This window comes from Neopsephotus bourkii, unplaced genomic scaffold (assembly GCF_033783945.1).
Source record: "Neopsephotus bourkii isolate Nb327-2 ecotype Australia unplaced genomic scaffold, CSIRO-AGI_Nbou_v1 NB_1615, whole genome shotgun sequence".
Classification (NCBI taxonomy): domain Eukaryota; kingdom Metazoa; phylum Chordata; class Aves; order Psittaciformes; family Psittacidae; genus Neopsephotus; species Neopsephotus bourkii.
The window spans coordinates 7,170,940-7,194,920 of NW_026902090.1; the positions used below are offsets into that span (position 1 = coordinate 7,170,940).

At 47.2% G+C, this 23,981-nt stretch overlaps 1 protein-coding gene across 5 annotated transcripts in view; it reads right to left on the reverse strand.

Annotated features, from left to right (window-relative positions):
• The window catches only part of AFAP1L2 (actin filament associated protein 1 like 2), a 69,807-nt gene that overhangs the window by 17,937 nt on the left and 27,889 nt on the right, over nucleotides 1-23,981 (reverse strand). For all 5 annotated transcript variants that reach the window (XM_061372760.1, XM_061372758.1, XM_061372756.1 and 2 more), the window contains exons 2-4: nucleotides 8,596-8,724; nucleotides 7,996-8,073; nucleotides 3,457-3,548 (exon numbers count right to left, since the gene is read on the reverse strand). In XM_061372760.1, coding sequence (XP_061228744.1) covers nucleotides 3,457-3,548; nucleotides 7,996-8,073; nucleotides 8,596-8,724 — 299 coding nt within the window. The remainder of the gene's footprint in view (nucleotides 1-3,456; nucleotides 3,549-7,995; nucleotides 8,074-8,595; nucleotides 8,725-23,981) is intronic.

A 23,981-nucleotide genomic window follows, 5' to 3' on the forward strand; every position in this document is an offset into this window, starting at 1 on the left:
TCCCCAAACACAAGCACGGGCTGGCAGGAAGAACAGGGCCTTGATCCTTTAGAAATACCAACACATGAGAAAGCAGAAGAAAGGAGGGGGAGCTAAGAAACAAGCTTTTTACTTTTCAAGTAATTCACATCGCTGCTGAACATGAGACAGCAGAGCTGGAGGGTGAGCACACAGCTTAAGCTGTTCCCAAAATACGTGGCATCCCATCTCCCATCGTGACCCAACAGTAGTGTCCCTCTGTTCACAGTGAGGTGTCCCCTCTCCTTGCCCAGGTCAAACCAGCCCAGTCATCTGACACTGGTATGCTCCTCTGGCTCACAATGCTTTTACAGGCTTCTGTGCAAATCCTGGACAGGATAAAGCCCCACTCAATCCTCCCAGGAGGACAAGGCAGAAGAGCAGGTTTCTCTCTGCAGACAGCAATGTTGAAGGTTATGGATCACACACGGTCCTTCATGCCTTCATGATTGCCCTTGGTGGCCTGCAATAGAGGGTCCAGCTGGGCACCAGCACTGCAGAGCAATCTAAGGCAAGGTCAGTCCCTTTGCAGGTCATCATCAGATGCAGTTCAAAGCTGCCCACCCTGCCCTGGCTATTTCCACCACCAGGCACTGCTGCTCAGAAGCAGAAAGAAAGCTTTGAAGGGAAAGATTTTGTGGCCAGCAACTGCCCATGGAGCGGGATGCTGCTGATCCAGTGGGAGCTAGGTACCAAAATCACACATCTCTGCTCCCACATGGGCCAGCTGCCCGTGCCTCTGCCAACGTCAGACTTCTCAAGTGCCTTGGATGGGAATTCCTTCCTATGTGGGCCTGCCAGATGTGTGAGCAGGACACACTGCTGGAAAACACTCGCCTCCAAACACTTCAAGGTTTAGGAACTCGTTCTAATGTGTTAAATTAAAGAAAAGCAAACCCAGCCACTCCAAAGCTTTACTTAATCCCTTCCCTGTCCAGGGAATGTGCCTGCAATTGCCATCTCTGGTGGCCTTCTGCATGTAACCAGCTCACATTGTGCTACAGCCATAAACAAATTGCCTACACAAAGAAATGCTGGGGGTTTATTTGACATCATCCCACAAATGTCAGGGAAAGATGGAAGGGGAAGGAGCTGCTCCATTTTGTTTCCTACAGACAATGGAAGCCAACAGGGACTAGGTGGGACTGCACCTCAGCTGCCCCAGAAGCTATTTTTTAATCCTCTTTCCCTAAAGGCCTGGAGTTGTTTTGCCTCTATCTTAAGTCCAGAAGTACTCACTGTGTTATTTAACCCAAGGCTGGGCTTGCAGAACATTTGCCCTTTCCATTACAGCACACCAGAGCATGCAAATAAAACCCTCCTGGGCATCTGCATCTGCAGCGTGCGACTTTCTCAGTGGATGGCTGTGGAAAGAGGCAGGGCTGCCAGGGGCAGCACAGAGGAAAGGTCACCAGTGTCTCAGCCACAGCCTGCAGGACCCATTGTTTAAAGGCTGCTTTGGGACAAATCCAAAGGAATTAGTGGGATCCAGGCGGGCCACCCCTGTTGGGCTGCCCATTGACTGTTGGTGTCAGTGAATGTCAGGGACAATCTGCTGTGCAGAGATTTATCACCACATTCCTCCTGACCCTTAAAGGGCAGGTGCTGAGCAGCACCATAGGGTTGCTAACACCATTGCCTTAACACCACTAAACCACAGAAAACTCCAACAGCTAAACCAGGTATATTCTGAGGTTCTCGCCTAACCTGCCCATTGCTGTGTAAGGAATTGTGCTCTCTCTCCACCAAGTTCTCTCCAGCCTTGCTCCTTGAAGTGTGTTCAGATATCTTTCCTGCTAACAGCTCACTGACACTTAGATGCTCACAGTGAGGAGGTACTTGATTGCCTTATCCAAAGGAAGTCAGTTCCAGTGGCAAAAGCAGGTGGGAGAAGATGGACGGCTTAGGGACCCTTAGCTAAAATCCAAGATTGTTTTTTTCCTATTCCCTCACTTACCTTCCTGATTTCCCTATCAGAAGGCTGGGCTGCACCAAGCACCAGCACAGATGTCTTGGGGACACCCATCTGCTGCTTCTGCCATCCTCCTGCCCATCTCCCTAACACAACCACCTTCCCCTCTGCCTTTGAGATGTACAAAGCCAAGCAGTGATTCCTGCTCCAGTTGCTGCTCCCAGACAACTCCAGCCACAGGGCTGTATCCCAGCTGTCTGTGTGGGCAGAGTCCCCCCGGGCTGGAGCAGGACCCAGCAGGCAGCCACACTGTGTCCAAGGGTTCATCGGCTGCATCCCATCCTTGTTTTCCCATCTAACTCCAGCTGAGCCACACAGCCCCCTGGGCAGAAGGCCTGGGGCCTCACCCTGCATCCTGCTTCCTGGGAAAGCAGCAGATCCTCCTCTACCATTGATGGATGCACCACCCCATCCTCCTCCAGGCCTCCCCTCCTCCTCATGCACACTCCCTGCCCTTCATTCCTTTCACATCCTGAAATCCCAGCTACAGCGATTCCCACGTCAGATCAACTACTGAGCAGCAACATCCAGGCTCTTGAGGATGACCCGTGTCTCTTTAGGACAGCCATGCTGGCACAGAGACAAAATCCCACTGGAAGCGGATGGTGTGGAGCTGGACCTTGGGCAGATTTAGAGCTGCCCTACAGAAACACCTACAGTGCCAGTGACTCATGCTTGCAGACCTGTGGGCCAGCAGAACACCCGGCATGGTTGCCAATGCACAGACAACACAAGGCACTTCATCTGGACACAGACCTGATCTTCTCTGCTAATGGCTCATGATGCTGCCTGCAGATTGCACCACCATCGCACAGCCAGAGGACTTGTGGTTTGAATAAGTTCATGTCACCAGCCCAGGCACAGCTGCTTTACAGCTCAGGGGAGATTTCCAAAGCATCATCACCTCTGTTTCTACAAACACCCCCATTCTCTTCCTTCTCTGAGCCTGGATTGCCATGGGATGCGTGCAGGTTTCCCTGGCAGGGAACACAGCCCATTCTGCACATGCATGGGAAGCCCGAGGCTCCCACAGCTGCTTGCTCCATCTGTGCATGAACTTTGGGAACCACAGGGGTTCCTGCATGCCCAGCCACCCTGGAACACAGCCACCCTGCCTGAGCCAACCGCATCCTGACTTGCAGTGCTCATGAAGACAAAACATATAGCTGGAAACACATACAGAAGGGAGTGCATTTGAATAAGGGTTGAATATTTCATTGTGGTTTTTTAAAATACTAATAAAATTATTATTTTAAAAGTATAAAAATAAATATAGAAAGTCTTTATTATAACTTATTTTATTATAAATAAAAGCTCCCCATGACCATTCCCATTACTAACACACGTGGGCAGCGGTCTCTCCATTTAGCCACGCTGCACAGTACACAACATAAGTGATGCCTCAATGGGTTCAGATCCCCAGGCTGAGGACTGGGCAATGAAAAGCAAAGGGTTTTCAAACCTACCTTTGGAGGGGGGAGGTCCGGCAGGCTCTTCTGAGGAGGGGATGAATGCAGTCCCAAGTCTCCATTGGTTAAGGAGTTCCTCCGATCCAATGCTGCAAGCCAGAAACCCAATTATATAGACAACATGCGGCATTTCCCAGCAGAGCACTTGCTACCCGGGGCTGTGCAGGAACAGGGAGGTGCTATTTGGGTAAGAAGCAGTGACAATTACAGTGCTACAGGGCCACTCTGTCATTTCAGGCCATAGCCAGGAATGCGGCACTAGGAAACCCAGCAGAAGAGCTGGCCTCTGTTTTTAGGGTATGGTTTTCTTTATGGAGCAAAAACTGTGAAGCCCAGACCCCTGGCTGAAAGTTTAAAGGGTACTGAGAAGCAGAGTGGGCAGACACTGCACAGTGACTGGAAATCCACATCACTTTAGCCCTCACTAGCTCTGATCCTTGCTGCTGTAAGCAGGCAGAACAGCAACTGTGCCCACCTCTGCTGCCTTTCCAGAAACTGGAGCTAGTATCACCCTGCTCCCATCCAAAGGATGCTGCCCAGCTGAGCTGCACAACGGCTCAAAGCCAGCCAAGAGCAGTGATTTAATCGCTACTGAAGGAAGAGCTGCTCTTGAAGGAGCCCACGCCAACCATGTGAAAGGGCATATGGCAGCAGAATAGCTCCAGGCGACCCGTGTCTGCCTCTGGGAAGTCAGATTTTCCATGCAGCTGAACCAGCAGTGATTCAGTAGCTGGAGGGTATATTGAGGGCCCAGAAAACTTGGGTTCAGTCCCTCTTCCCCCACCACACAACTCCTGGGTGGCTTCAAACAAGTGCCCAAATCCCACGACCTGCAAGATAGGTCAAAGCAGCGATGCTCAGGAACAAGTGGGAGCAAGGCACAAATAGTTGTAAAATGAAGGGCTTGGAAGGCATTACACTGTGCAGAGGGGAAGTCCCCCTTTACAGAGCATCTCTTGCCAAGTATTCTGGGAGAAATACAGCTGAGGTACGCAGATACTGCAAGTCCAGTGAATTACTTTAGGATTTAGGTCCATAATCAGCAGCAAGTTGATGCTCCAGCTCCCTTAGTCACCTGCTGATGCTCCAGCCGCATTCTTGCGCAGACACAGAAACCATCAAGGCATTGAGCAGTGCCTGGCAGTGGTTAGCACTGCACTCAGAAGACACAGGCAGGAACTTTGCTGCTTTAAAAATAGAAGCTGGAAACCACATTACTTTGTTCACGTCTGGGGTTTGGAAGCCACAATGACATCTCTGCCTTGCCAGGCTGCAGCCAGCTCCTGGCCTGATGGCGCAAGAGCCCAAAACATATCTCTTGTGGCAAACTGCTTCCTTTGGCTGCTCCTGGTCATCAGCACTGGGTAACTTCAGTACACCAGGAGGACTTGGAGATCCATGGATCAATAGGCACCAACTCCAAGCAGCTGTGTGCACTCCACAAGTAGGGCTGCTGGATGTCTTGTAAGGTTCAGAGTACACTGATAAGGCTATGATTGAGTGATTGTGGGGAGATCCACCTACCAAAATACCCCATTGATTATACTACCAGAATCATATCTACAGATTGTTGTTGGAAGTTGTCCTTTTCTATAAAGGACCAAGTAGATGGAACCCTCAAGACAGACACCTTCCGTCAACAGCAGCTGCTGAGGCCATTACTGAAGCCCCAATAGGCTACTTTTCAAGAGGGAATTATCTCTGCACTCACACTTGTCCACACAGGGGACTTTTGAGGGGTCTCTTCAGCAGGCAGAAACACAGGTCAACTCACATCCTCCTGTATCAGGCAGAACCTCTCATGCTCAGCTCCATAGAAGAGAAGTCATTGCAGAAGCAAAAACCACTGCCAAACCCTTCGTAAGTGGTGGCCATCTGTTCTGGGCTCTGCAGCAAACCTAGCAATCATCCCACAGAACCACAGTGCCAGGAAAATGCTGTTTGATTTCTGTACCAGCAGCTCCTCCTCCTCCCATCAACCTTGGAGCACGGGATGGGAGACCACAGCTTTGGTCCTCACCCTGCTGGGAACCTGCCCACCTCCACAGACATGTGCCCATGTATTCCAGCTGAGGAGCTGAACGGGATATGATGGAGCTTTGATTTCCAGGCTCTGTGCAAGTAGAAACACTCCTTTTGCCTTCATCCTGTCCTGACAAGACCTATGGGAGATGTTATGGGCTCTTCTGTTCTGAGGTTGCAGGGGGCAGCTAATGCACTGCCCATCATATGAGGACAAGCAATAATGCATGCTTTCTGTATGGAAAGGCCACACAGCATGTGCTGTATAACCCCTTCTTTTCCTGCTACACACATCAGCACCACAAATAACATACTGCTTCCTTAGTCGGGTGGGAGAAAAGGAGCATTTTTTCCTAGACAAGCACTAACACTTCACAGGTGTCTTCTGATAAAGATGTCTCTCTAAAACATGGAATTTTGAGAATTTAGAAGACAGAAGGAAGAAAAAAAACCAACACAAACAGCCAAAAGCCGACTAAAATTTGTATCTATGTGAACTGTGACTTATCTGTGGTCTCTGTGTAGGTGAATGCCTCCTGGTACTTGGGCTAAAAGGACCACACCACCAGGAGCTGTGGATCACTCCTGCTTTTGATCTCCTGGTGCTGACTTCCAGGACATGCCATTTGACTCGCTGAGGAGCCCCATTGACTTGCAAGGTAGAGACTTGCTGTGTTTCTCAAGTAACTGATGTCAAGTAATGATAATGCCTTCATCACTTGCTGCAGTGAATTCAATTCCTGTGCCATAAAAAGGTCTCTCAAAAGCAGGGTACTGTTCAGCTTAAATCCTTACCAATGAAATTGGATGTATATACAGTGAGCAGTGAAGTGTGTATTTTGCAGAAATATCATGTTTAAAGGTTTCAAGGGAGGGACTTTGGGAGCTCATGTATTATCACTTGGAAAGTGCTTCACCCTGTGCTGCTACAGCACACTTGAGCATGGCTATGGTGATGAAACTCTGCAAGGCACAAGAGGTCTTGTCAGCATCAGCCACAAGTGTGGTCACCATATCCCATCAAAGGCTTTTGGTGAAGCAAAGTGCACAGAGCATTAGTAGATAAATGGGCTAAAGGGAGTGACATAATTGCTGCGACATCAATATCACACCCCCCCCTATCATCAGTGAAGTACTAGGCCCCTCCATCTGCTAAACCCAAACCTGCAGGTCCCACCATTGACCAGACAGGCACAGATCTATCCATCCCATTACAGAGGTGGGATCAGGGCTGCACACCCAGCTGCAGCTATGGCTAAGATCCATACATGTGTCTCACTGACTTCAGCGTTTCCAAGTAATTCAGAAGTTTTACTTGGAATAGGAAGGTCATTGAAAATGGAGAAAGAGTGTAGTGCCAGGTCTCACAGGGAGTGATTGAGTGGGTAGGCTCATAGCCTTGATAGGGAAAAGTCTGAAATAAGAGAACCAACTCTAAAAATAAGTTGTCTGAAATGTGCCTTCATGTTCCAGCACAGTGGATCGGTGCAAGCCTTGTTTTATCCACCCAAAGGAGAACTTATATAAGGAGATGTTTCTGGTGCTGCTGGAGCTACAGGAAGGCTGTGCAATCCTGTTACACAGCATTGCAGCATCACCCACAGGGCCCCATCATTGGCCACATTGGGGTTGCACATGTCATCTGGGTGGACATCCTGTTGTCAGGGGTATTTGAAGTTCAGCTGCAGGTAGTTTAAAAGACAAAACAAACAAAAACCCACCACAAACAAATAAAACCAAACCAAACCAAACACCTCTATAAGTGGAGCTATCCCAGCTCCTGCAGGACCAGCATGTCAGCAGCACTGACGCATCCTCTTGTCTCATCCATTTGGACTGGAACCTTTGGGTAGGGTCAGCCTCAGACTAGGTGTGTATTAAGGAGATGCGTGTCACTAATAACCGCACTCTATGCTACTATCAAAACCAGCTTTTGTGATGAGCTTCAAAGAACAAGAACATTTTAAAACCATTATGTTCTTTGCTGTGTTACAAATTCAAAACCTGGGAAGTCTGAAGTCAGTATTTTACCTAGGTTTAATTTCCTGGCTTGCACACTGCAGAGCTCTCGCATCTCCAGGAGATGAGGATGCTCTGCCCATGCAGATAACAAGGGAACTGGCCTGGTAAGGTTGGAATGACACAGAGGAATACACTAAAGAAGACACACACTTTCAAGGTCTCAGAGAGGTGAAGCGACTTGCTTTGTGGCCAAAGGAAACATGAGGGCTTCCTTAAATACCTCAGGCACTGAAGCTTTAAGCCTTAGAAGGCAACGTTTTTGTCCCAAAATAACGCTTTCCAAAGTGCTTCTTCCAGGAATAACCTCACAGTGTTGGCAAGGACCAGTATTTCTAAGGGAATGTCATGAAAATGGCAGTCCTTCCATACCATCAACTGCCTCAACCCTCAGAGCTGACAGAGGGGGCCCCATCGGTAAAGCAAGACTCTAACCACATGTACCTTCATCACCACCATTAGTCAAGATGCAACCATTAATCTTCATCTCCCTACCTTTATCTTGCTTCTCCTGGTCACCCTGCTGTTTATGGATGGTCACTTTGTTCATATAAATATATTCCTCATCGCCACCTGCAATCAGAGGGAAAAGTGAGCTCTTTACCCACACTCTGCTTCCATGTTGCTAAGCTTTTCCACAAAGACAGATGTGAAAAGTGTCTCTGGTGAATACATTTGGGGAGAACATGTTGTTGAGGCAATGTAGGATAAAAACCCCAAGCACTAATAAAAAGCAGAAAAATTAAGTGCTTTATAGTCAGGAAATTCCGTCAGTTAAAATTTCTACTTAAACATTAAACTTGGCCAAACGGTACATCCTGTGTATCTTATAAAGTGGATTAAATAAACTTAAGTTTTAATAAAGAAAACAAAAAGGATCAGGAATCTTGGGAATCCTTTGCTTGTAAAGCTGGACGCATAACTATAGTAATTTTACATAAACAATTAGAGGTCACTGCAAAAACAACCTCTGTTTGATTTTCTCCTTCTAATTTTCATGTCCCTCTTTCCCACCACCAGCCTCCAAGAAAACATTGCTTCAGGACCCTGCAGCAATCCCCCTGAGCCCAGTGCCCCGGTGCTCCTTGTCTGTACCGGTGGACTTGGTGTAGACCCGCAGGAGGTCGGAGAGGAAGCTCTTCTTCAGGACGGCAGTGCTGCTCAAGCTCTCCTTGTCCAGGATCCGCAGAAAATCTTCCAGTTCTGTGAGCAGCTGCTCGAGAGCTACAACAGCAACAGAGACAATGCTTGGCAAAGCAGTTGGGTGGCATTCAGAGAGGACATACATTAATGCTGTGTTTTCCATGCAGGAATAATCCGTATTTCATATGCAGCTTGAACCATTCTTTTAGTTTTGAAAAGAAAGTGGGCCCCAAATCCTCCAACATCTGTTCATACATCGGTAAAATCCTGTATAATTACCTGTTCTTCTTCTTATAGGACTTTTTGCTCAAGGTGGAAAAGCCTGAAGGGATTTTGAGTACTGGGGCTGAGATTACACAGAAGCAGCTAGGGAGATCTTGAGTCTCAGCAAACATTCAAACCCCATTTGGATTGGGACCTACCAAAATCACTGCTTTTTCCTTCCTCTTTCCAAGTCTCCTCCTTATTTCTCTTTCTGTAATGACTTGAAAAAGTTTATGTGTGCCTCTTAAAAAGAGACAAAAAACCCACATCAAAACCTCCATTTACACAAGTGATAACTCGGTAACTTCTCAAGCCGTCTTGCTTGGCTAGTGACAACAGAGATCATTGTACCACGTGGAACTGAGGACCCAAGACTGAGCAACATCTCAAACAACCTTAAGGGAAATCAGCCCTACCAAAGACATCCCTACATACCCACATCAAGCCACTCCCCAGCACGGGCAGAGGCTAAGCCAGGCTAATAAGTTTGTTTTCCTCTTGAGGAGGTGCTGCTCAACACCACCACCCCACTGACAAATCACCCCACTGACAGTGCTTACGCTGAAGCAACAGGCATTTAATTGCTTGCTTTTGTTCATACTGAGGTTTATCACGGGCTAATTAGCAGCAGTGGCAGGAGCCAGTTCCAGGGAGGAAATAACAGAGTATTATGTGGAAAGAGGAAGTGCTGTGCACGAATGACAGTGTGTGGGAAAAGCACGGAAACCCCAGCCAGGGCTGCTCCTCCCCTTTGGAGGCACCCCTGCTTCCCCACTCTGTTGCTCCCTGATGTTAAGGAGCTGTGAGAGAGATGGGTTTGCCCATGAGATGAAGCTTGGGTTGGCCGTTGCCAGGCTGCGCCTCCTCAGCACGCCACCAAGGAACATGACTTAAGGATAACTGAACTGGGGCAATGCTCCACTCCCTTCACTTACAGTATTTCCATGCCATGTGTTCCCATGGTACACCTATGAGTTCACATCAATGAACTAGGAAAGTGTTAACAGTTTGGTTCTATAGTGCAAAGTGTCTGAAACATGTGTGGTTTAAGTGCTACCACCTCCAAGGCCACAAAGAACATTTGTTTAAGAGCAGGAGAAAGCCATAACCTTCATACTTCCCTGTCTTTAGCCACCAGATGACCCTTCCTCGGGTGAATATGTGTTAGAAGATTGATTAAAAAAGGCAAAAAATGACCCTGTAAAGGTTTATGCTGCTAGCCATTGGCTGAAAACCAGGCTACTGCTCTCAAACTGTATAAATTTCATTAACTTGACTGTAGAATAATAATGACTCCAGATAGATCAATAATGGCTCAAGCGGAACCTACTAAGTACTAGTTCCTCACACTTCATTTTATATCCCTTACACCAAACTAATTCTCATCTGGTCTGATTTAGAACCAGTAGAGAATAGAAAATGCCTGTATCATGCTGCATTAACTTGAATGGTTTTGCTAGCTGCTGTTTTGCTCAGAGAAAGCAAAAGTCACTTCAAGAAACAATGGCTTTTTTCATAAGCTATAAGGAAATTGGTACTACATGTTGACAACAATATCAGATGGCACTGATAATCATTAAACAATGAACTGGGAGCATTTGGTGTGAAACCCACTCATAACCACCTCCTCTCAAGCTTCAAGGTCCCTGCTGCTTCTAAGTTTAAGGAAGCTCCCACTGGGGTAAATGACAGCCCAGCTGTACTCACTCATCTGCTTCAATGGCCCACTTCAGACCATGTAAATGGAGGTCAGTTCCTGCTGGTCAGGCCTGATGGACAGGACATTTGTGTCAGGGATGGTATCAGAAGAATGTAGCTGTTGGGGTGTTGGTTGACGAGAAACTCAACATGAGCCATCAGCGTGCACTCGCAGCCCAGAAACCAACCATGTTCTGGGCTGCATCAAAAGGAGTGTGAGCAGCAGGTCAAGGGAGGGGATTCTCCCCCTACACTCCGCTCTTGTGAAACCCCTCCTGCAGCCCTGATCCAACTCTGGGGCAACAACACAAGAGGGACCTGGAGCTGTTGGAGCGAGGCCAGAGGAGGTCATGGAGATGCTGTGAGGGCTGGAGCAGCTCTGCTCTGGAGCCAGGCTGAGAGAGCTGGGCTGGGTCAGACTGGAGAAGAGAAGGCTCCTGAAGGAGAGACCTTAGAGCAGCTCCAGTGCCTGAAGGGGCTGCAGGAAACCTGGAGAGGGGCTTGGGACAAGGGCCTGTAGGGACAGGCCAAGGGGAATGGCTTGAATCCCCCTGCCAGAGGGGAGACTGAGATGAGCTCTTAGGCAGAAGCTCTTCGCTGTGAAGGTACTGAGGCGCTGGCACAGGGTGCCCAGAGAAGCTGTGGCTGCCCCATCCCTGGCAGTGCTCAAGGCCAGGTTGGACACAGGGGCTTGGAGCAACCTGCTCTAGTGGAAGGTGTCCCTGCCCATGACAGGGGGTTGGAGCTGGATGAGCTTTAAGGTCCCTTCCAACACAAACCAGTCTGGGATTCTATGACTTTACAGTTTCCATGTATTAAAAAAATAAATGTGATTAGTATCTGAAGCAGGTCAGCTCCAACCAGAGCCCACATGGATGTCATAATACAGGGCTTGCAGGAAAGGGGGTACAATTAAGGGGGTGTAATTCCCATTCCCTCCTCCACCCCCACAACTACAGAAAATGACTTCAGTCTTTTCCCAAGCATCCACAGCTAACACACACACAGGGCTCTGCACTTATGAATAGCACAGCCTATACAGTAGGTTGCATTTTCCAGCCCACCAAAGCTGAATTCTATTGACTCAAAGCAACTCATTTAGGATGTGATCCTGGGGCCACAAAGGTCAGTGGAAAGACTCTGTCAGACTTCAATGGATTCAGACTTCAGGGGCTCGAGAGATTCGTTTTGCTCTTCTTCAGCAAGAAACAGCATATAAACCATCTGCTTCTATGCAAGTACCTCTTTGATCTCAGCTGGACATTACCAATCCAAACCTGATACCTGCACAAATAAACTGCCACTGAAATGAATGTGACCATTCATCCTCTCATATCTGAAGAACAAGCCAATGCTCAGAGCGTGATGAATGTGAGAAGTAAGAATCAACATCATGAGGGTGTGTAAGATCGTCTGTGCAAGCAAGTATTGCAGCAGGGCCCAGAACATCAATACGACTAAAGACAATTGAGATCTTATGTACATCAAACCATCTCAGGATTCTGAATGCTGGAAACCTATTACGTTGTGGTGATGATGTACGGAACACACTCATGGTAAAACCAGTTTGGTAGTTATCCAAAGCAGCCTGAAACAAGTGTGTCTTGTTACCTTAGCAGTTTAGAAATGAGACCACACAAAGAGATGGTTTCTGCAGCACGGTCTGCGGGGTGACAGTTACAGGTGCAAGGAACATGTTTACAAAATCAAATGGCTATGAGCAGCAGAATGAGAGAGCAGAAGTAGACAGAAGCCCAAGCCTCAAGACAGCGCAATACTTGGGGATGCATTTGAGAAGCCTTCCACAGCTACATTGCTCTTCTCAATTCTCATAGCACTTTGTGAACCCCCCAATGCAGTGGGACTCCAGTAATCTTTCCAGCACTGTCTCAAGTAAATACCTCCATAGAGCTTGCAAAAATTCAGCCTAATTCATGTAAAAGAGATTACCTCTGAGGTTAAGATTGGCCCAGAAGAATTAAGAGACTTAGCCAAGGTCACTGTGAATGCCTCTCCTGAATCCAGCCCTCTCAAGTCCCAGGATATGATGTACTCCATCTCCTCAAAAAGCATGGCCATAGATATGGGGTACCACTAGATATCACAGCATAGCCTGGATCATGCTGCTCTTCTTCATGGGCACAGGCTGCAGTCACCAGATAAAACCCATGAAGATTTCACAACACACTATGGGGAGAGCTGTAAAAGCATCACAGTCAATGTAAAACTTGACTTATTTGCACCTGCAGTGAGTGGATAATCATCTCTGAAAGGACTGAACTTTAGTGTATAGAGATGCCACATCTTTACTGATGCAATAAGGACTTAGAGGATGGGCTTACAAAGAGAACTACCAGCTCCCCCTGCATGCACTTAAATGCATGGTGAGAGATGTTCTCCCTCCTTTTACAGACACTCCCAGGCATCCCTCTGACCACAGCAGGCTCTCTCTGTCTGAAGACTGTGACTTTGGTCACAGCAATAAGCAACGAATTGCTTGAAACACGACTGCTCTGTTTCAAGGGCAATTCAGTAGCAGTAGGAAGGAACTGAAAAGGGCTTCTTTTGGCAGGAGTTTATGGCCTTTCTTTGCAGACAGAGAGGCTCTTGCATTGCAGCAGTGTCTATCCTAGTTCATGGGAAGCTAGAGCCAGAAAGGCAGCAGCTTGCAAAGCCCCCATTGAGGAAGCACATTCCTTGTGAAAGAGCTGCCAATTTTGCCTGCCACCAAGGTCACTGAAAGGTAAATGACCATTAAACTAGATTATAAAAGCCATTCCTACCAATAACCACTGATCTTTGTCACTGTACTACAATAACAACCTATGTCTACATCTAATTACTTCATGCCTTGGCCTTATGAGGAAATGGAAAGAGAGGCTCAGAATGAACTTCCATTCAAGTGTTTTAGTAACCACTGGGCAGGATTATATTGGATCATTTAATCTAAATTCAATTATTTATTTTACCCAGGTGGAGGGGCCCCAGCCACCAGACAAGGAACTGTAATAAGATACATACTGAACCACAGACTCTTTCCTCTACTGAGAGGTGAAAGATAAGGAGTATCATTTGCTAACAGGAAACTAAGGCATAGAGAGATTAAGTGATTTGTCCAAGGATATGGGTGTATTCTCCAGCAGATCAGGAATACAGTCTAGCTTTCCTGTGCCCCAGCCTGCAGATCACACTCCCAAACCACCCTTCCTTGGATCCTGAAGCTCTGGGAGTCTTCCCCCCCCCGTCGAAAGCAGGATCTGGGGTTGGTACTTTTGGCTTCACCCCTTACGGAAGGGGCTGGGCTAAGCTGTTGGCAATAGGCACAGATCCAGGCACCCAGCAAATACCTGCAGCCTGTGGCATGCCAAGACTTTTGCTTCAAAACCCTTGGGAAATCCAGAGATAGTGGAACTGATGCCATTGTGATTAGTGCATGCATCAGGCTGCAGGAGCAAAGAGGCTCCCAAGGGGCACCGAGGTACCTGCCCATCCCCAACTGCCTCCTTAGTGCAGTGCATCCCATGGCATCCCGTTCAGCCCCCATTTCCCACTGGCCAGCCCCAGCTGCCAGCACAAGGATTCCCTAGAGGCTTCTTTGGCAGAAAGCAGTTCCTTTCTTGCCCTGGTTTCTTTTTCCCTTCGCTGCATAAAATCAATAAGGCAGCTGACAAGCATGCAGAGAGGACAGGCGGGTACAGAGACAGCATTCAGGCTGCTGAATAGCTGGTGCTGTCAGCAGAGCAGGAGGACCCAGCCCAGGCCTCCTTGGCTCATTTGGAGTCTTACAGTAACAGTCGGCTTTTGCAAGTGGGAAAAGTCACCCATGATGAGAGCTAGAGAAGGCCATTCTCCCCAGCTGTGAGGAAAGGCAGATGTGTGGATGGTGACAGCTGTAACAGCTGGATGACCCCTACACGGGGCCACCTTCCAAACCAGCAGAATGGATCTTTTCTTAAGCACATCAGCCTTCCTCATCGTGCTGGCTTCAGGGTGTTGAAGAGGAGTGGTGAAGCAAAGGGTAAAGCAATGCTTTGGCCCTTCTACAGTGGTTATGGCTCCTCTGCCCTGCTCTGGATGCTGCTGGCTTCAGCGCACATGCACAGTGTAATGTAAGAAATGACATGGTGAACAGCTTGTCCAATACAGCACCAGGAATAGGCAACGCTGAACCCCAGAAGGCTGCTCCTCTGAAAAGCATCACCCTGAAGCCCCACCAGCACTCACCCAGGGTGGTGAGCAGAAGAAAACACACGAGTGCAGAGTACAATTTACCAGGTTGGTTTTGACAATCAGAAACCAGGCTTTACTTCCCACACTTGCACCTGCAGTGACTGGGCAGCCTTCCTTGTAGCTTTTCATGGGAAAGGGAAGAAAATCCCCAGCCCACTGGTGTCCAGCTGAAAGTGCTCCACTTTATAAACAGAAAAATAAGTAAGTCTATAAATACCTGCAGACAGAAGAAATCTCCCCACAGCAAGATGAGAAGCACTATGTTTATCAAAGAAAGAAATTAAAACCCCCACCAAGTTTCTGGTAAACAGTGAACTTCCTCATTGGGGAATCACTGCTGGATTAAACAGGATTGAAGGCAAAATTCACAAGCCTGAGACAAGATAAAATCCCTCACAATAAGAAAACTCTAATCTTGGAGAACTCCTACCATAGTTCTCCTATTAAACCAGACAAGTGCCAGACAGTTATGACCACTGTCACAAAGCAGTCTGATTTTCAAGCATAATGAGTGCTCAAAAGGAAGAAAGAAGAGAAAAAAACCCACCCAGACTGCTTCTATTGATGCACCTACAGCCCAGCATCGCCTGGCTTCACACCCATGTTGGGAGCATTAGGCTCCCCTTTGTTGCAAAGCATGAATCATGGAAGGAGAGAGGCAAACAATGTGTCTCGCTGGCTGTGGGCTGTGAACTGTGCAGATGAACCCAAGCAGCTCTGCGTGGGCTGCTCTGGAAGCTCGAACAAGACCCGTATTGAGAAGGAGCAGCTCTAACCTAGGAGCTCTGAACTTTAACAGAACAGCAGCAGAAAGTGCACACAAAGCTTTTTTTCCAGTTAGCTGAGCAAACAACAGGCTTCTCTTCCCTCCTGGAAGGTGGGAAACTGCATCCAAGAAAAATTAAGGGAAAAAAAAAGAGATAGAAAAGAAGCAAAACATGAAAATCACTGAGTTTTTACTGAGCTACCTTGTATTTTAGTCCCATGTTGCTTTATTATATGCAATAGAGAGCATAGGCGTGAAACTTCAGGGGTAACACAGTGATGTCTTTCTTTGCAAAGAGTCTCAGCTTTCCCATGACAGAGCAACTGGTGAGTCATTGGAGGTCTCACACTGCCAAAAAACTTTGTTGGACACATCTTTGTACCATGCCATGCTAGCAGACTGCCCATCAAATCAGAAGATCCCCAAAGCTTTACTAGGCTATAGGCTGTAGGTCTGTGCTTAGGTAGTTAGCAATGGATGTATCAGCAGCAAATGAAGACTTATCACAAAGTGCCATGGAAAAAGCATGCCAGGACCCGGTATGGATCAGAACGTCGCCCTGGAAGTGCTGCATCTTCAGTGTGTTGGAGAACCAGGTCACACATCAGTTGTGTAATGTGGTAATGCCTACTGGGACAGAACCCAGCTAGGAAAACATTAGGGAAGCAACTAAAGAAACATCTCAGTAGCCAAGACAGTAAGGACTGACTCAAATCAGGATAGCTGTCAACTAGAAAACTGTGGACTAAGGCAGGGCAGGCTGTTAAAGAGGGTACGCTTTCTAAGGCAAATGTCCCGAAGCAGGGCCTATTGGGATCCCTTCTCAGCAGGGAGGAAAACAAACTGTACAACACAGAAACCACATTTGCTGCCAAGCCCCTTCTGAATCCCCCAGTGCTGTGACACACACGATTGCCTCTAAAGACTGATTCCCTTCTCTCCCCATGGTCCTTTCTGTATATTTTTCCCCTTACTCTTTCAGTTTTCAGTAAGACTAATGGATGGTTTTGGTTTCTTTCTGCCTTGCAAAGTCTTGCTCTCCTCTCCATCATTCCATGTGGTTGACTTTGCCGCAGGGGTTAGTGACCACCTGACCTGCAACTTAAAGTACATCCGTTGTTTGCTATCTCATGTAATGCACAGCTATATTCAGGAAGGGGCTACTCAAGACGTGTCTGATCAAGCAGAACAGCTGTTTTCAAGGAAAAGAAACATGCAAAACCCTCCACTATATGACAAACACAGGGGGCTCTACTGCTGGAACCCAGCACAAGGAGGCATCCCACAGCCGCCTGCTCAGCCCAGTCTTGGTCTCCTCTGCTTTAATGAGGTCTTTGCAACACAAAGGTGACAACATGTGCTCCTGCACCTCAGCTCAGCTCTTTGCCATGGCCTCTGGGTTAAGGAGCATGGTTGTAGTAAAAACCCCGTGTCAAACTTTGCATCATCCTTGTTCATCACCCTGCACGGTTACATCTAGAGGAAACTACATTTCCATCCCTCTTTGCATTACAGAATAGCGGGCACACAGCTGCCCTAACACCTACCAGAGCCAGCCACCACAGGAGCCCCTCTTTCCCATGGAAAAAGGAAGCCTGGATACCACATTCCCAAAACAGCAACGAGGAAAATGCAAGGTCCTGATGAGATTAACTATCACAATGACTGTAAACGACAGCTTTCGAACAACACCCCACAGTTTGTACCACTTCAATACAAATAATAGAGGTTAACTGCCAAAACCGTCTGGAGATGGATTCTCTCTTGCAGGCAAGACAAATTAAAGGAAGCTGCCAGATACACAGAGGGCTGTGTTGCTTTCAAGAGAAGACATGCCCACTCATACACATGCACACACCCTCTGAAGGCCTCATATCAAAGCATTTTCCCACCATTCTCTGTTGATTTAATGGCATCATTCTCCAATGAACAATAGAAACATAACAGAAGGGGAAAGCAGTTATGTCTGAGAAAGCAAAAGCAAGAGCTCTGGGGTCAGAGAGAAAGACAGACACAGCCCTGGAGTTTCCAGTCTTTTCCTTGCTGTTTCCTCTGCAGCAAGGTTTCACCTAGCCATGCCATCCACAGCAGCCAGGGCTGGGCCTCCATTCTTACAGCTGAAAAGCAGAATGACTACTTAAGGCTATTGCACTAGTTCAGGGGAAAACCAGGTTTTAAAGTATCCTGAAGTATACAAGGGGAGGCTGGCAGAGCCTACAGAAATGTTGTTGACTGCTAGATTTCTTCCTTAATAATCTTGCTCAATTCCTTATCCAAACATTGCACACAGTCCTCATCCATCCTCTTCAGGGTGACCTGGGAGCCTAAATACCAGGAGGGAGCACATGAGGCACTGAGGTGCATGTGAGGAGCATATGCAGCTGAGGTGCTGAGCACTGTTGATGCAGCAATGTGCAAACCAGAGACTTTTTCTGGAAACTGACAGTCATCAGTAGACAAATACACTCAAAAAATAAGAACAAAAAAAAAACCCCAAACACCACTCCCCCAGAATTCCCCAACCTACAGACATCGCCAGTGACAAACACTCAATCCCCTTCCTAACAACAAGATTCAAAGCAAACCAACATTTACCAAACTTCAGTTCAGGGTTAAGAGGCGTGGAAAGGAAAGGTTTAGGAGTGACTATTCCAGAGGTCAAATCACAAGCCCACTCCTGCCATGAGTCATTGGTACTCAATATCTCCCAGCAGTGCTCCAACATCTGCCTCCACAGGAGACCATAAGCTCCCACCCACTCTCCCACATGCATGGGGATGCCCAAAGGTGACCCAAGGACAGTGCTGGATGTTCTCACTTACATTCAAGAGATGCCAGCTTTATTCCTCTCCCACACCTCCAATTTGACATTTCATTGAAGGCAGGGTGGACGAGCAGCCTCCCAGGAGCAAGCAGGTCTCCTGTTTGTTATGCATTGCCAAAGCAGCTGGGCACCACATGAGCTGTTTCAAGACACATGTGCCCTGTGGGTAAACACTAATGTCCTAATGCTGCAGCAATGCTCCAGAGAAACAGAGGCTCTGCCCTGCTTCACAGCACAATCCTTGCTTCCATCACTCAACAGGTTTTCAAATGCCAGTCAGGTTTTTGATTAGATGTGTCATGTGTTATTAATCCACCTTGTCCAAGAAACTCCCAAATATGTTTTCTTAGTAGAACCTTTTTGTCCAATAATAATAAAAACCCAGTAATTACTGGTTGCCTTGGGGAAACAAATGTCACTCATAGTGAAGAGCCTCAGAAGAGAGCTTCTCCCAAGCCACCCAATTCATGCAATGGCTGCATACACATTACTCTTCTAACATAGGTCCCAGTCACCATGTGAAAGAAACGTGTCCTTCTAAGACAGTAGTTGGAGGAAAAATGGTGATACTATACCTCTAAGCCAGGAGCACACTGGGATAAGTGATGCAGCAATATGCAAACCCATGTGGAACCAGTAAAGATAAAGGGTCAGGATGCTGGGACCATGTAGACTACTAGAACTTCACACCACTGCATGAGGAGATACAATGTGAGCTCCCCTTGGTCTCCGTACAGATCCAGGCCCCACATGGTGTAATAATCACTCAAGGAGCATGGATCAGAGAAACCATAGACATTTACCTACTGAGATAAGCAACTTCTGCAGTGGCCTACGCAATGGCTCTTGGTTTGATAGTGATAGACCTGTCCCACTGCCCACAGCTGCATGACAAAATCTCTTACAAGGTATGATAGAGGCAAGCACCGAGAGAGCTACCAAGGCTGAGAAACAAGCCTTGTTTTACCATTAAGGAGAAGCCACAACCTGCACCCTGGGCTTGTGTCTCATCACCAAACAGCAGCAACTCAAACTCAGAGATTTACAGGTGGGAAAGAGAAGGATCAGGACAAAACAACCACGCTGCACCTTTGCCTCCTTCCCCAGCAGGGCCCTGCAGGAGCCCAGGGGGGCTGAGGCAGCCGAGGACCAGGACAAAGACTGGTGATTCTTTTTTTCCATGTGAATTGGAAGACTTCTCCGTTTCTATCCCAACTGCGAGGCATGGGAAATGAAAGACAGCTCTCAAACCAGCAAAACAACCTTTTAACGGATAAAAGATTGTCTTACTTTGTCTGTCTTGCACTTTGTTTACATGAATGAGAGCCAGTTATCCAGGCTGGGAACAATCCTCTGAATTAAATCTCTGAAACCCATTACATAAATATGCCAAAAGGTATCACTAATCCTATCACAGATTTAAGAGTTAGATCATTATTTTCATTTACCATTTCAGCAGAAAATCTGTGACAAGAAACTGCTGATGAATGAGCTCAAGCCCTTCCAGCTAATTCAGCTTCCTTGGAGCTTTTCTGAACTCATGTTTGACTCTTTCATCTCCTTTTTAACAGTCTTTGGAGGTTTGGCTGTAATCTACCCATCCTGGCATTTCTCTTTTCTCAGCATTACACACTAATGAACACTTATGCCATCCTCAGTAACAGAGGATCCCTTCCCACCTGCTTTATTTGGATAGCAATGGCTCATGCATGGATCCCTGCGGTTAGGGCAGCCCATGCTGTCCTCACTCGAAACCACATTGCCATGTTTTCCATATGAAAGGTAAACATAATAAAGTGTTGGCACTAATAAATTAATAGCTTTTAAGGAAAGTAATAACTTGAAGTAACTCTCTATTTACTTACTGCCAGTCCACTGCTCTGCCTCCAGCACTGGAAGCAATTCAGTCAAGGACATGATTAGCATCTTGCAAGCAGGATCTGTCCTCGAGATAGTTTTCTTGTGTTCATAGGCATAAAGAGATGCACATCCTCACAACTGCTGGCTAGCTAGCAAGGAAAAAGGCAGCTACAGCCAAGCCTTCCAGCTTACAGAGAAGGAACTCAAGGCTTCTGGCCATCCAAGTTGCCAACAGCCCAGAGAAGAAGAGAGAGCAGAGATGTTGCTTTGCCTACCTTGGATATTGCTCAAGGAGGAATCATAGGCTGCCACTGCAAACATCTACTCAACCTGTTGACTCTCCTTCTGCTCTTAAGCTCCAGCCCCCAAGGCAAAGCCAAGGCAGCCAAGGGAGCACAAAGCCACAAGAGCCTTTCAATCAGGTTAGGAAGATACATGAGGATTATACCTGTTGTGGTTTGTTGCAATTCCATTTGTTTTATTGCTATCTGCTTGCCCTGGCTTTCTATGAAGCAGACAGTGAAAGCAGGGGAAGGAAAGATAAATTACTAGGAAAACACTCCCCATCTGTAGAGCTAGGCATATTTCATTGCAGAATTCACTGAAAACAAAAATGTTAATTTGTTGAGACAAAAGTAATTTTGATTTCACCCAGTTGTTTCAAGGATGGGGAGGAGGGATAAAGATATAAGGAGATGGTAGAAAAAGGCTGGATCCCCAAAGGCAGGGCAGTTGCCCTCTAGCCCTTACCTCCGATTGGGGTTGAGATCCCTCCCCTAATTGAAGTGACTTGAATTCATCTTCTCTGGAGGCTGCTCCATCCATTTATGTTACTACAGATGGGAAGGAGCATGGGATCTTCCACCCAAAGAGCCCCACCTCAAACAGCAACTGGGATCTAATCACGAGGCTTTCTGATCCACTGAAAAGCTTTTACTTATTGTCCTCCATCACCTGAGTTTGGTTAAAAAGAAACAATCTTTTCTGTGCCCCAAATCAATGCCAGGTGGTCATCCCAGGGCAGTAATTTCTCTCACACTGGCACCAATGGGAGTTTACTGCCTCCCAACAGGTCCTTGTGCGAAAAACTACCAAAGGGGAAAAAGTGCTTGGCCTGGTAGCCAGATGGATGGGTAGGGTGAAGCCATACGCTCCATCTCAGCCTTCAGCAGGGACATCTATTAGAGCCACCTGAGTAAAGTGCTGAACAGGTTGCAGGTGTAAGAGCTGCCCAGCTCTTCAGGGCTGCTCAAACCATCAAACTCCCCAGCTCCTTCGTGGCATTCAAGAATCACACAATTAAATTTCCTCTCCATTTTTAATAACATGTGACTATATTTCCAGGTGGGCCATGCCAACTGATGCTTCTGCAAATCCCTCCTCCTGGAGGGCAAGGAAAGGGCAGGAAACCATTTTAGAGATGTGTAAGAGAAACTAGATCTATAGGAGCCTTCCAGAAACAAAACAATACATAGCGATTTCCCCACCTGCAGTTATCCATCCTCATCCAGAATTCTTCAGAGGCAATGCTCCCTCATGTTTTACCCACATCCTCTGTATATCTGTCTAAGGGTATCATCTCTAAAGGACATTTGAGGATGAGTGTTTCACATTAGTAGAAAGCAGAAGACAAGTGAAATCCCTGATGCAAGCCAAGACACCTCAGTGAGGACCAGTGAGCTGCTGCTAGCTAGGGCAGGCAGATGTAGTAGGGGATAAAGGAGGGACTGGGAAAAAGGTCAGTCAAGACATTTTATATACTTATGCAGCTTATGCTGTAGCATCTCCCCCTCACCCTGAGCAGGCACCATGCAGAGACCATGCTCAGGTCCTGGAAACAGCACCATGCCCACAAGCTCTGCCCCTTTGCTAGTGTAAGTATCTCTGTCAAACTGCACAGTCAACTTCTGCAACACTTGATAAATTGGTCCTCCAAGCCTGGGAAAGGCTACTGTACAGTTAAACACTTGAGAAGTTCACTTTTGTCAATATCCACCCTTCATCACAGCCAGCCTTTTAGGTCAAAGCACAAAACTTCAGCAACAGGGCTGATTGCCAAGGCTTTGGCAAAGATACACACCCAGCACTGATCGATGCTCAGGCTCCTGCTTCACCAATACGTGTTTTTCCTCTTAACACACCTCACTGCATTTAGACCTCTGCCATCAAATTTGCTGCCCTATTTTAGGAGGCTGCAGGAACTTGCTCTCCTGGCTGACACAAGGCACATTACCTTTTCTTGCATGAGTCAGCCGCCAGCAACAGGAGAGACGTTCTTTGTAATTGCAAAGGAATTAAGTGATTTTGAAGCAGGGGAGTGTTTTGGAGACAGCAGGAGCACTTCAAAAAAGGCTGCATTATGAGAAGCAAACTTCAAAAGGAGAAGTGACAAGACTAGAGTGTTTGTGGTGCCTGAGGAAGTAATTAGAATTTAAAAGGGACACAGATCGGGCAAGTACACTAGGCTAAGGAAGATGAACTGCTGCCAAAAAAGTTTCTTTAACTTTTCGAGTGTAGTTTGCACCAGAAATGCAGTTTCATGAATATCGGTCTTAAAACAATTTTAGAGAAAACCCTTGCATTTGTTGAAAACATGAGAAAGATGCCACCGTCAAAAAACCAGATGCCTCCTGCTTCCATTTCTCTTTTCAGCTTGTTAATAGCTGCCTTGCTTTCACCGTTCCTGAACAGGAAAGGGGTTCTGCAAACCCTCCAGAGATAAGGCATTTCTTAGAGGACGGGGTTTGTATATGGCACATTTTATCTCCCTTCAGCCCAGGGTGGGGCTGTTTTGAAGCAAAGGCTTCCAGGGTCCATAAGCACTGATGTTTGACCTGCCAGCAAGTGACCTTCAGGGTGAGGAGCACTGCTCCAGCTGGAGAGGTGTGATGTTAGTCAGAGACTAAACTGAATGCAAAACTTCCATGATCACTGCTAGATCTCTGCTGCTTTGAGATCTCTGCTGAGTCACAGGAGGCTTTCAACTGGCAATTCAAACAAATATGAGGCTGCAACAGAACTGCAGCTGAAAGGGTTGTTCTGGTTTCCATCAGCAAGCTGAAGCAGCTCACGACAAACTCAACTCTTAGCCCCTTCCACCAGGAGGTCCTAACACTTCCTTGGAAAGCAAAATCCAGACATAAAGGTCTGCAGTAAAACCTAAGACCAAACGATCTGCAGCTTTGGTGTGAAGCCAAAGTTCAACCAGGGCCATTTCTTATCCTCTGTTCCCTACCTGAAGGCACTAATGCCCATTTCCTTGATCATTTTCCCTACAGCAGACTCTTTTGGTCAGTGATTCATACCCAGACAGTGACTGAGGCAGCTAAAATGAGTCAACAGCCCTTGGAAAGCAAACAAGGCTCATGTTGTGTTGTCTCACCGGGTGCAGGTGAGGTGGTGAGTCAGGCTGGAGGAATGAGCTGGAGCAGCAGCACCTGGCAAAGGCCACCCCTCTGGACCACTCTCCCAGCTCAGTGGGTCACTGCAGTTAAGGCACTTGAGCTCCTTATCTGTCAAGTGTGCAACAGAAAACTTGCCAGGAGTTTGGCAAGCTTAAACAGGCTTCCAGTAACACTCTGAGGAAGCTTACAGGATGTCATAATACAAAGTAGTTACTGAAAATCATCTCGGCGTTCAAATGGTCCTCATGGACTTAGTTCAAGCTGTGTTGGAACTCCTCTACTTCAGGCTTGT